Source organism: Ambystoma mexicanum, chromosome 3q (genome assembly GCF_040938575.1).
Source record: "Ambystoma mexicanum isolate Mex_15411 chromosome 3q, UKY_AmexF1_1, whole genome shotgun sequence".
Classification (NCBI taxonomy): domain Eukaryota; kingdom Metazoa; phylum Chordata; class Amphibia; order Caudata; family Ambystomatidae; genus Ambystoma; species Ambystoma mexicanum.
Window position 1 is genome coordinate 1,250,020,031 of NC_090926.1, and position 13,498 is coordinate 1,250,033,528.

Genomic DNA, 13,498 nt, shown 5'->3' on the forward strand with positions numbered 1-13,498 from the left:
GAGTGTTGAATGGCTCGGTACTTGTCCCAATACACATAACTTGTTGCGAGTGTCTGGAGAGAAGTGAATGGCCTGAATGCACTGTGTGCCTGATTTGCTGCCTGCCTGCATGAATGCCCTTAGTCGTGATTGGATGCTTGAGTGTGAGCCAGCGGAATGAATGGGAGATCAACAGTATATCTGGGGACCTCTCACTGCTCGGAATCGTGTTCAGAAGCTGAAGTCCACTACAATGAGTAACTGGAGTAACTGAAGCTTGACCTTGAAGCCCTGCTGGACGAGAAGAATTGCTGTTGCTCTCCTTCGCAATCTGAAAGCTGCTGTGCCTCCAAGGTCTGCCCAAGAGAGGACCTGGTAAGGCGCCCTCTTCCCGAGCTACGAGGGACCATCGTGCACCAGCTGATCTTTGCCAAAGCTCCCTGGTAGACAGACCTTCGACAGGCTGCCGACCCGATATGGGGACTGCTGCGGAACTCCAAGGAGAAGCGCCCGGGCTGTTGTCCGCCACTGTCGACGATCGCCGTCGCCGACTGGAGCTGCCGTGCTCCCGTTTGCCTAAGAACTTCATTTGATCCAAGGACACTCTCGTCCGCATCGTCGCAGCTGTATTCTGCTGGAGAAGGACTGACCGTCGACGCGCCGAGGAGCATGTATCCGTGGGTTTCCCGCCAACCAAAGACCACAGAGATGCCGACGACGCAACACCCTTGCTGGGCCACAGTTCTTCAAACTCTTTGCGGGCCAGAACTATCGACACTGAGGTGCCCCGCACATCTCTTCCTTGCAGGACGTTTACGCTTCCCCATAAACGAGCACCGCTAGGAACGAAGCAGCCACTTTACCGTCGTAGCTCGACCTGTACTCCGTCGGACGTTCGACCCGTGACTCCTGCCTGAAAGGGATGACACTTGAGAAGGGCCGTCGAGTCCCTGACGAGGAACCCTACAACGCCAGGCACTTTAGGGTTGCAGAACTATTGGAAAGTCTAGTGGTAACAATATATGGACTGGGCTTGTATCTTTCTTCTACAGGTTGCCCAGGTGGGGGGAGGGGATCGCCACACAGAGCTGTGTAATGGTAGTTACCAGTATTCTGCCAATTGTTCAACCATCTTGCTTTCCTTCCACTTTCTATTGTTGGTTCTCTTTATTTAGATCTGTGTGTCATTCTGACTGTATGCACTTTAATGAGATCTGATAACGTTAGTGGTACCACTTTAGAACTGTATATATTGATTTCAGAGTACAAAGTGAGTTATTGTGATAGTGTACATGACCTTGAATATTAATTATATAAAGACTGTTTTAATCGATACCGTGTGTGGATATTCCTTTGTGGGTCCTTGGGGACTACACTGTACTTAAGAACCAGCCTGCATCACCTCCCGAGAAGCTAGGCCTTGATTGCTCGACAATAGCTAACGCATAGAGAATCTTGGCAAGGGTCCTCTGTGCCTCTCCTCTACCATATAGAGAGCGGAAGTACAGACCACCCCCCTCTGGCGTCTTTACACTGGTGACAGGGGTGGGATGCTTATGGTTATAAGAATCAGTGTATAACCGTGCCACTTATGAAGGATATCTGCACTTTGTTAAATTAAGGTTTAGTCGTGTACAAGATAACTGCATTACAAGCTTTTGAGTACTTTTTAAAGGCCACTGCTTAGTTTGTAGTTGCTTGCGGTTACAATTGTTACAACATTTTGACACTAATGACAGTTCCACTCTGTTGTCGGTAATAATGCACACTTGCACGTAACATGGTAATAATATTTAGATAGCAAAAGCACATAAGATAATGACTTTTAGGAAGGAAAACAGTTGGTTAGTTTAACACTAGCAGCGCTTAAGATTATAGAGGCAGTTTATTCACTCAGCAAGGCTTTTTAAGTCCAAATTGCAACCTTAGCTAAAGGCAGTTCAGAAAGGTTGCAAAGTCTTGATAAACAGCAGAAGAATGAAAACTCCTGTGGGTATTTTCTAGTCTCTAATCTCTAAGATGCAAGAAGATGCAACCAACGCTGGGGACCCTGTTAAAGGACTTGCTAAAGGGACAAAAGCAGCAGCTTGGGTCGGAGGTAAGAGGGAGTTGTCCTGGACAACTCTACGTGTGCTCCGACGCACTGGAGCGACTTTTCGGATTAAGGTAAGGAATACCTTTTTCCCCCGCCATACCTTTTGTTTCGAAGACCTTTTCGTGGCAGTGCTGGGCGTGACCTTTGGATTCCTTGATCTGGTGATGAAAGGCAGGACAATGGACGGGATATCTCAGCAGCAGTCTCAAGGGAGGACCTCTGGCACAGACTTCTGATCGGTCTGCGGTTTTGGTGCCTTTTCTGCAGCACCAACAAAGGGCACGATTCGCCCGGTCAATCTTCTTCAATTCCTGGAGTCCAACACTCGGCTGAGGGGACTTCGATGAGTCGGGTTGTGTCTCTGGAGGTTCACCTGGAGATCAGCAAAAACTTGGACGGATTCAGCATTTCAAAGACGATGCAGTTCAATAGGGTCGGAGGTTGCTGGGATTGTGGTTCGCAGCTTTGGAAAGTCACAGGACCTCGGGAGATGGCTCAGATTATAGTTAGTCTAGGGACTGTTTGTTCCCACCAGCGAAAGGGAAGGATGAGTCCTCTTTGGAGTTCCTCTGTCGCACAGAAAATGGGGTCAGGGCAGCAGTGGTCGCTTCACGATGTTGCAAAGGGTCTGCAGGTGTCTCTGGCCATCGTCTTCTAAGATTACTTCAGTTTCCAGTGGTCGACTTGCTACTGGAAACTGCCACTTGCTTCAACACCTGAGGCACCTCACCTTTTCTTCAGTTTCAGCACACACTACTCTGCAATCTCTCTCAGCAGTTTACTGAAAGGGGCGGGTGGCTGTCCATTCAAGACTGCCAGACCCTCAGTGGGAGCTGGTTCCATTCAGGCACTCATGGAAGACAGAGCAGGGGAGTGAAAAACTCCTCCCCCACTTCCTGCCTCCCCAGATGCACTGGAGCCTAGGCGGGGACACCCAATGGTTCCTGGCAAAGGCAAAATACACAGACCTCCTCCAGACTAGGTATCCCCTTAACACTCCACATAAGGTGGTGTTTGCCAATCTCTCAGAATATAACATTTAAGAGGGATACAAAGTATCCTTAAGAACTGTAGTTACCCTAGGATATAGAACATCATCTCAAAGGGTCCCCAGCAACACTGCCCATAAGCATCTCTGTGCTGCAATAGTAAACTACAGATGCCTTAAAGAGATGTGGAGGAAAGTAGACCCCATAAGACAACACAGAGAACAGAGTTTCAAAAGACAGAGCCCATAAGAATGAATCAGTGGAAAAGGGTTCTCCTCATTCAGGATTAAAGACAAATGTCCTGAAGTCCAGCAAAAAGTTATGGAGGTCTCACTAGGAGCGGTGATGAAGCATACAAATGATACGTCTCCCTAACAGACTAATGTGTGTCATCAATCGGGAAAGAGTTCAGGGTGTCTCGTCGGAGGATTGCAGGCCTATAGGCTACTGCTAAACCTCATTTGGAAGTGCTGCTTAAAGAAGCAGAGAAAAGCCTCTCTAGGCACAACCAGAACACCTGCTCTTGGTGATATTTTACAGGGCTAAAAAAGCAAGCCCCCAGCTTGCCTGGCAGAATGGCAGGTGGCACTGCACACAAGCGCGAACACAACAATTCACCAAGTGAAAAAACATGAATCGTGCAAACCATTTCAAGGAAAGCAGATGAAAAGCATTATGTGCATATCCAGAGTACACCCTTCCCCACACAAGGAGGACACCGCCGGCTTCCTACCACCTCCTTCGTCAAAGGTTCTTCCTTGCTACAGGTAGCACATTCTGATGTTTTTAGCATGCAAAAGCAAGCTTTGATTATTTGAGAACTTGGCAAATCCTGGACTAGACTCCTTTTCTGGATAGAGTTCCTTTTGTGAGCTATTCTAAATATAGGGATGTATTTTTGTTCTGTCGTGAATTCTCCAAAAGCAGGTAAAACCATTAACGTGCATCGTGATTTGCAAGCATTTAGTGTGGCGTTTGGGGGCTGTTATCCTGTGCTTACGTTTCCAGAAGGTATCCTGGTCCCTGCTGCATTTTGCGCTCCTGTTGAATGCAGATGCTTTGACAAGATGTGACTCTCTCATTGAGACTAGTATGCCCTGTTCAGGGAAATGTAGGATCCAGCACCATAGCAAAACCTCCTCAAGCCATTAATGTCCTTCAGACGATGTTTATAGTAGTTGAAAATGTTATACAGAACATTCCTGGTAGGGATATTACAGTATTTTTAATAACTTGCTGATGGTGTCCACCAGTGTCGGCTAGGAGTGTGACCACCCTGTTTTTTTCTTTTTTTTTGTAGGATGAGGCTGTGGAACGCTGCAGCATTCCTGAGATTCCCAAAGAACATTTTGGACAAAGGATTATGGTGAAATGTATCTCTTTGAAGTAAGCCTAGAATTGCTCACCTTATCTTCAGATACACCTCTTCCTCCCCGCCTGCGGACAGATGCTTTTCCTCCTCGCTTAGCGTTACCACCTGCTATACATCCTTCACTTTCCTTTACCTTCGTCCACCCCATTTCTTTTCTTTGTGGTCTGATGTGCTGCAGTGTCTTCTCGGGTGATCTCATGTCGTCACTCCTGAGGGAACCCTTCCGAAGCATTGTTCTCCTGATGTCACTGTGCTTGCTTCATCCAGCCAATTTTGGTCAACATCCTTATGGTTAAAAACAGACTAATGCCCCTTGTCTTACAGTAGCCCTGTTCTGCAGCAGTCTGAGGTTCCAGTAGAATACCACTCTGCAGGGCCCCCTATTCTTCATGGTATCTTTTTAATTGCTCAGGCTCCCTAGAGTATTCCCAGGCTCAGAAGTCTGCTCCTTCGTGCGTGTGTGTATAGGCTCAGTTCTTTATCGTATAGTTATGGGTGGTGGGTTCTAACACTGGCTGATGTCCTCCTCAAACCTTCTATACTCACATTCCTGTTTTCTCGTTGTTTCTGCAGGTTTGAAATCGAAATTGAGCCCATCTTTGGCGTCATGGCTCTCTACGATGTCAAGGAGAAGAAAAAGGTGTGTGATTAAGATTCCTAGTTTACTCTATATTTTTCAATACGCGTCTTGCAACTTTAAAATGGTCTAACGAGTAGATTTATTGCCCACAGAAATGGTTCTCATTTTATCCACTTTAAAATTATCTGATGAACCCCTGTGTCTCTTCATGCATTAAATGAATGAAAGTAATAGGTTGGCACTCACTTAGCACACCACTCGCACAGTACGCTGCGGCTCGGAACTACATATTTCATCTTTTTTGTAGTTCTGGCATGCTTTTTGTCAGCCCCCAGGCGCGTTCATGCTGGCACGTGCGCAACAAGCCAGTTTGTGCCGGTTTTTTGTCCACTTTGTGGCGGCAGGACCATTGACTAAGCTGTATTCAGGTATTTTTTATTTCCGTCATGTCTACTATACTGGAAACCTTGGCAGCATTGTGTAATGCCGCACAACCTGCATTTGTGTACAATGGAGACGTTTTTCATGCAAAGTGAAATGAGACTCTACACTCCTTCACACCCATGCAGCCTGATAACCACTGCTGCACTGCCCCCTGTGCTCCCGTCTAGCTCACAAACTAATGCCAAGCTTTACTGCACTTTTGCACCACCCTTGGCGCTTAATCGTGAAGTTATCTCAATCCTCCTTACACAAGATGACATTGTTAGTGCCAATGATCCATCGGACAGTGCTCAGTCCCTTGTGGTTGGTCCCATGGTTGGTTTAACCTCTAACCTGCTGCCGCCACCTATTGTGGACCCGCCAGTAATTAAGGCAGTATCTCATAAGCCCTGCATAGAAGATGAGGGAGATGCCTCATCCTCCAAAATCAGTTTCTCACCCTTCAACACCTGTTCGTTGTTAAAGCACAGTGTTAAGATTTCAGACACCCTCATTAAAACAGGATGTGATCTTATGGCCATCACTGAGTCCTGGACTACCACAGACACACCCAGTTCATCCACCCTAGCGTTACCCCCCTGGGTTCTCTAGGTCCAGAGCAGATCTCACTGTACGTAGAGGTGGAGGAGTTGCCTTACTTGCCTCCAGTTGTTTAAACATACACCTCAACTCGCACAACAACTTTGATGGCTGTGAAAGCCTACTTGCCAAAATTAAGTTGCATGATAACTATTCTTTGACAGTAATTTTGATTTATCGCCCTCCCTCCGACACACCCGCCTTTGAAGAACATCTCATCAATTTAATTAATAATACGACTAGGGCCAATACACCAGTAATCTTTCTTGGAGACTTTGATCTTTGGGCTAATGATTCCCATGGCAACCATGCTGTTTCTTTGTTAGCAGCTCTTAAAGTCCCTTGGCTACACTCAGCATGCATCAGCCCCCGCACATAAAGCTGGCCACACCCTAGATTGGTTTTGGCCCATCATGCTACCATATCCGACATGGATATTATTCAGTGCCCTTGGTCAGATCACTACTAACTAAATTTTAACTTTGTCCTCACTAGCCTTTTAACTTCTCAGAAAGTGTTTTCCTGAATATATGTCCTTCCAAGAAATCTTAAGAAACTCACTCCCCAATTGCTCTCCTTTCACTTATTATGTGAATTAAAACGTATACATTCATTCATAAACTCCAACGATCTGGCTAATCACCTTACTGATACACTTAACCACATTATTGATACCCTTGCACCCAAGAAAGCTTGATTAATTAAAACCAAAACTAACATAAGTTCCTGGTTCGACTACTCTATTACTATCTTGCATCGCAACAAACGTAAAGCAGAGGGAGAATGGAGAAAAACCTACTACCTTGCATCACGCTGCCTATAAAAGTCTGGTAGCTAGTCTGAAACAAGCCATCATCACTGCAAAGTCCGATAGCTATAATACGAGGATCTTCTGTGATAAATCTAATTCACGCAGATTGTTGGCATTTTTGAAGGGATTCAAAGGTTAAACTCAAACAGCTTCCAGCATACAGAAGGATGCAGATTGGTGTCAGTTCATACACAACGCATTTCACCTAAAAACCTTGGGGCATAAAAAGTCCATTGACTCCCAAGCTAATGAAATTTCATCTACTACACTTAGTCAGACCAACGCATGGGATACATCAGTGCATTCTCTCAATAAAGGCTCAGTCCAGATGCCTTTTCACCTTTAACCTTCCTCCAAGGCTCAAATATGCAAAAACGTGGCCAATATGGAACCCACCTCCTGTTTAGGTGACTGTTGTCCATCTAGTCTCTTCAAGAATTGAATTGAGACATTGGCACCTTGGGTGACTCGTCTTGTCAATATGTCCTTTGACAAAGCTAACGCACCTACGGCCCTCAAGGAGTCACCCAATTAAGAAAGAGTACTTTGGATCCCCATAATCCCCAAAACTACCGGCTGATCACAAATGTGCCCATTCTTGTTAAAGATCTTGGATCGGGTGGCTTATTTACAATTCCAGGCCCACCTAGAAAGCAACCATCTTCTCAATCCCAAGCAATTGGGCTTTAGGGCCAAATATGGCAGTGAAACAGCACTTCTCGGTCTGACATTGCCGGTATCGTGGGTAAGGGTAAAACAACATTTCTTATGCTACTCAACTTATCCGTGGCATTTGACCTGATCGATCATCCTCGGTTGGTCAAAGGATTGGTGGATCAGGCATGGATCACGTCCTTTCTGGGTCCCACATATGCACGAGTGGCAGTGGATAATTTTAGTTCTATCCCTGCACTTGTTACTTGGAGTGCCACAAGGTATCTCCCCTACATTATTTAATGTATACACTGTGCCCCTCCTAGAAGACCCTGGGTGTCCAATTCACTAATTATGCAGATGACACCCAGGCCATAATCGAACTATCAGGAAGTTACATCATTGATACTAACATTACCAATTCCATTTATCATACCATTCAGGCATGGATGTTTCTCTACTCACTTATCTTGAATGCGGAACAAACTGATCTGCTCGTTATTGCTTCTGAGAATAAACTCAAAAAGTTGGGCTTTGGCTATGATACTCTTAATATAACTGATAATAAAATCAAGGTTGTTGGGTCATTTAAGATTCAGGGCATCATACTAGATGGTGAAATGCCTATAAAGCTGCAGGTTGCTCAGGTAAAAGCCTCATGTAGCTATGTTTCAAAACTACTTAACCACATTTATCCATATATCTCCTTGCAGAATAGGTCCTTATTTGCCACAGCATTGGTCAATTCACGCCTTGACTATGGCAATAGTCTTCTAGCGGGTACCACAAAGGCAAAACTAAATACTCTGCAGGTTACTCAGAACAATGCCGCCAGAGCTGTGTTTGGTCTCTCTCGCAGAGTTCATGTTTCGGAGGCAAGACAGGAACTTCATTGGCTACCAGTGAAACAGGGCGTTACGCACCCAATTCTCTCACCTCCAAGTGCTGTAACTCTGATGCACCTCAATAATTGTCCGATCGGTTACTGAATGGCCATGTTTAGGGGAGGACTGTGCATTCCTGAATTTGGTCAAATCTTACATTAGTTGCTGGAGAGCTGAATTTCTAGGATTAAGTTTGGAGACACTGGCTGGGCTGTGTGCTTCTTAGCTTTGGTTTCTTCCTTTGGCTGCTGAACGTCTTTCCTGGGCTGTTCATCCTCTACTGAACCTCCTCGCTGTCTGGATTGGATTGAATTCCAATGCTAGGACTGTTCCTGTGCTGTTTTACCGCTGTCTTCTCATTGTATTGTTCTGAATGTAGCGCTTTGAGGTAGGAAACCTATGTTATCCTGAAAGATGGCAGGACACCACTACGCCACTGCTACTATTCCACCAGGCCGTCTTGGAATAACTCCACTGTTGGTCCCATTGTGGGACTGTCTTCTGCTGACTGGCTCCTCTGTTTTTCCCATGGAGACATCTGGATCTGCTTGGACGGGTTCCTATGGCTTCCTAGTTCCTACTTTGTTGTAGCGTCTGCTCCTGGCCAGTAGGGCATTCCCCTGGGAAGGCAGATTCCTCTTCTTTGGCCCACATAGGATATTGCTGGTCCAAGGTGTAATTCCCTCTGTACCGGTTCATGTAACTTGACCTCTGGAAGAAGACGTTTGCTCACCAGGTTGCTTGCCCATTTCTGTGCCCAGTCCTCCGAAACTGGTGCTGTGTGTATATTGGCCATCTTGATAACCTGCATGCCACAGATCAATGGAGTCTGATGGTAGTATACGCTTGTGCGCATAGACACACACACACACACGCACATGCACTCTCTCTTTACGTTACAGCCTTTAGTTTACTTGCGGGCCAAAAGGTGTTCAGTAATCACCACGGACATGTTACCCTTTTGTATGGCAGCAGGGAATTCCCACAGAGAGGAGTACATTTCACAGTGTGACTTATTATATGTAAATTCAATGATGGAACCAGGGAAATCCCCCATTGTCATATGTTTAACATTATCCATTATAAATATATAAACCCCAAAGCCGCCAACCCAAAGTAAACCCTTTCCCTTCTTGGCACTGTATTTATTCTTCCTATTGCTAACATATTGATTTTGTGTCAGGCACGTGTGGTTTATGGAATGGCATTAAAAACTGCTCCAACTGAAACTACTTGGCAGACGGCACATCCAACAGTGCAAGACCAAGACTGCCCAGCACTTGCTTACTGCAGCCTTTCCAAATCAGATTGAAAAGCACACTTAGCGGTATGAACGGTATACCGGTATAAACAATGTGACGGTTATTATTGTTCAATTAAGTGGTTCACGGTATCTTTAACGGTATACCGTAATACCGTTACATCCCTATTGTAATGCGCACCAGACCCGGAGGTTACCGGGCGCAGCAGTACAGAAAATGCGAGACTTAAGTTGCAGGTTACAGATAATGTACAGTGACGAAGATAAATATACAATTAGGACACGTTACAATAATGTACAATGATATACATGTCTATACAAATATATACAGGTTATGCGATGACTGGAGGGCAGAGATTATGTAGGGCAGACTGGCTAGGTGTAAGTGAAGCTGTAATGCAGTGGAGTGCGGTATGGGCTAATATAATGGCCAGCTGTAGCCAAGCTAAATATACATAGACCGTAGGGTCAACTAGGGGCCGGATGAACTGGCGAGGAATAGGTCCTGGCAAGCTTGCTAACACTAATCGGGGGGGGGGGGGGTGCAAGTGTAGTGGCGGCGCAGTAGCCAGGTGGGAGCTGGCATGGATGCTGGTGTGAGTGGCAGGTCTGCACTGGAGGTAAAGGCATTGGGTGGTTGCAGGTTGACTAGCTGTCGGCAGCTTTTAGGAGACTGATGTAATTCGATCTAAATTTCAGAAAGGGCTGCTCTTCACGTAGGGTAGGTGGCAGTGAGTTCCAGAGTTGGGCTGATTGTACCTGGAAGCTGCTTCCTCCGGCCTTGGACAATCTGAATTTCGGTGTGATGAGGCTGTTGACAATGGAGGTTCTTGTTGGTCTAGTAGAGCATCTTTTAGTGACTGTATCTGTGAGATAGCTAGGAGCGCCATTATGCAGGGCTTCATGAGCCAATGATGCCGATTTTAGGTGGATTTTATTCAGAGTGGAGAGCCAGTTATTTTGGCGCCTGATATGCAATATGTGTAGTCTTTTGGGTACGCCAAGAGCAGCTCGCAAGGCGTTGTTTTGAAGAGTTTGTAGTCTGTGTATGATAGATTTATTGGCACCAATGTAAAGGGCATTGCAGTAATCCAGCCGAGATAGGATTAGGGCTCTGGCTAGGATGATGCAGTTTTTATTAGATAGGAAGTGTTTGCCAGCTCTAATAGGTTTGCAGGTGTAGGCAGTGGCTGATGCCAGGGACTTCACCTGTTTATCGAATGAGAGGGTTGAGTCCAGGTATAAGCCGAGCGTCTTCACTTCCTTGGACACCTTGATGGAGTTTCCATCAATCACGAATGAGGCATAGTTATGGCCTAATTTTTTTTTTTAAGTTGTCATGAGTCCCCAGGATGATAAGTTCTGTTTTATCATCATTCAGGCATAGACCGTGTGAGGCCATCCATGCCTGGATGATGATATATACCCTATTCACCAAGGCCATATCCTTGTTGTAATCCCCAGAAAGAGGGAGGAGAATCTGGGTATCGTCTGCATAGTTTGTGTAGGTGATACCAAGATACCAGATCATCAAAAAGAGGCTTAGTGAATATGTTGTATAGGGTGGGGGAAACACAGGAGCCCTGTGGGACTCCACATGAGATGGGGATCGGGTCGGCTGCTGCTGAGGGGGAGAACACTCTCATCGTCCTATCGCTGAGGAAGGACTCTATCCAGGTTATGGCCTCTTTAGAAAAGTGAGCGGCCGAATCCAGGTGGCTGCAAAGGACCCCGTGGTCCACGAGGTCGAATGCAGCCGAGAGGTCTAGCAACAGCATGAAGCGTATATTTGTCAGTACAGTATACCAGTGTGGTGTAGTCTCTGGTGGTAACTATTGGAATTATCTCTCTGCCAGCCTTCCTTCATCCCTTGGTTGAAGATAGACCTGCTCTGACATAGCTAGCAAATTAGGTATTCTGGTCTATGTTTTGGGTGGGAAACTGTCTTGTCTTATGGTTAGCAGGATTTAAATCCCTCACCAGAGGGTTATCTCCATGACAAATGCCAATAGGGATGGGTCCAATAGAGTGTCAGGCTCCTTCCTGCTGTGGTGATACCGATCTGGGCCCGATCCTCACAGGGATAGAGTGCCCAGCTGCTTCTTTGCTCAAGCTCTCCTTGCGGGCTGCAATGGTGCACGGTACGTCTATGCCACAAATCCCCTTTGCAGAGATCTAGCTCCCAGTTGGCCATTTGTGATCTGCATCAGGAGGATAGTGTCAGGTTTACTGCTCCCAGATTGGTGTTGTAGTTCCCAAGTTCTCTGTATTAGGCTTTGGTGCCCTTCCCATTTAATAATGGATCTCCCACAGCCACTTACCTTTCTGAAAAGGTCTATAGTGGCCTTTCCGCTATAAAGAATGCCTTGTCCTTTCTTATTAGAGATTTTTGGCACTTCTCACCTTTTAAGGCAAATAGTGCCCTTCTCATAGTTAAGGGATCTAGTGTCCTCATTTTATTTATTGGTCATTTATCTTGTGCTTAATGCCGGACTGCTCCAGTGTGTAAGCTCTGGACCGAGGATTGAACCCATGTTGCATGGCATTGTTTTGTTCCCAATGCAAATGCGTTTTCCCTGAGCTATCCTCCGAGCTCTAAGTTCATTATTCCTGCGGCTCTCTCTTTCCTTCAGGCTACAGGTGTGGATCGCCTGCATGTGGGATTCCCAGTCCGGAAGTGGGAATTGCATTCTCATTCAGCAACTTCCTTCTTGTGTTATTCTCATCACTTCATATGCTGGTTTCTTTGTATAACTCTAAGGGGGTTGGGCCCCTTAGACAAGGTTACTGTTTGTTTCTCAGCATTTGCTGGCTTTAACATCAAGACGACCCACAGAGTTGTTCGGGTCACCACCGGTGCCAAAGTCTTTAGCTTTGCGTCAGGATTTTGTACTTTAGGTATGGGAACTAGATGATGATGCCCAAGCAACGCAGGGATAATTCTTGTTTCAGCGTTTGAGATGACGTTGCTCAATGGAGGGCAGGGGACAGCCCCAAACATGGATGAGGTTCTCTGCGGCGCCAAACCTGTGCTGCCTCCACGTAACCTAGAGGACCGGCTAGATTAGTCTGCCACACCAAATAAAAGGTTCAACAGGTAGTGAATGAATGTTCCAGCTGTTGATTGACACAAAAGGGATTTTATCCTTGGTCCCCTGCTGTGGGTCCATGCAAACAAGTGCTTGGGATGAGCCCTGTTCTACCTACCTCTCATTACACTGTTCACTCTGGATGGGTGCTTTATAATTCCTATTCTAGATACTTTTTTCACTGCGCTCCTTTCACCACAACTCCCTCTGAATCCCACAGATTAAGGCCTAGAAACCTACATCTGGGCACAACCCATAATATGCATTTGGACTAGCCCCAAGGCTGCAAGATTACTACAGTGGAAATGCTTATCACATTACTTTGCAAGAAATGCTGTCCTGGTTTGCCCATGGGTCCGACAGATTGGATTTCACCTTATGCAACTGCATTAACCAGTTTTGTTGTCATGTGGTCTGGTACCAAGACCTGCCTCTGGAGCTCTGTTCTTTGTAAAAGGTGCATTGATCAGTTGTTGAGCTATTCTGCTGACGGTGACTGTATTCAGTCATGTATCCAATCAGATATCTTGGTTGTTACATGTGATTTGTGACCTACATGCAGTGCACAGTAGCCATTGGAACCAATGGGCCTTCTCAGTGATTATTGGTAAGAAAGGTCCTCCTAGTGGTTATTGGAACCAATGGGCCCTCAGTCAGCAGACCCTGAAGTGAAACTATTGGCCGAACTTGTCAGGGAGGCGGTCTGCACAGGGTGAATCTGACACGAAGACCATTAGCAGTGCTTGGATTTTTTGCTGTCT

The 13,498-nt window shown here is 46.0% G+C and overlaps 1 protein-coding gene across 6 annotated transcripts in view; it reads left to right on the forward strand.

Annotated features, from left to right (window-relative positions):
• Positions 1–13,498, forward strand: part of DOCK6 (dedicator of cytokinesis 6) — a 1,219,180-nt gene that overhangs the window by 188,731 nt on the left and 1,016,951 nt on the right. For all 6 annotated transcript variants that reach the window (XM_069604231.1, XM_069604230.1, XM_069604232.1 and 3 more), the window contains exons 7-8: positions 4,364–4,449; positions 5,009–5,075. In XM_069604231.1, the coding sequence (XP_069460332.1) occupies positions 4,364–4,449; positions 5,009–5,075 (153 nt within the window). The remainder of the gene's footprint in view (positions 1–4,363; positions 4,450–5,008; positions 5,076–13,498) is intronic.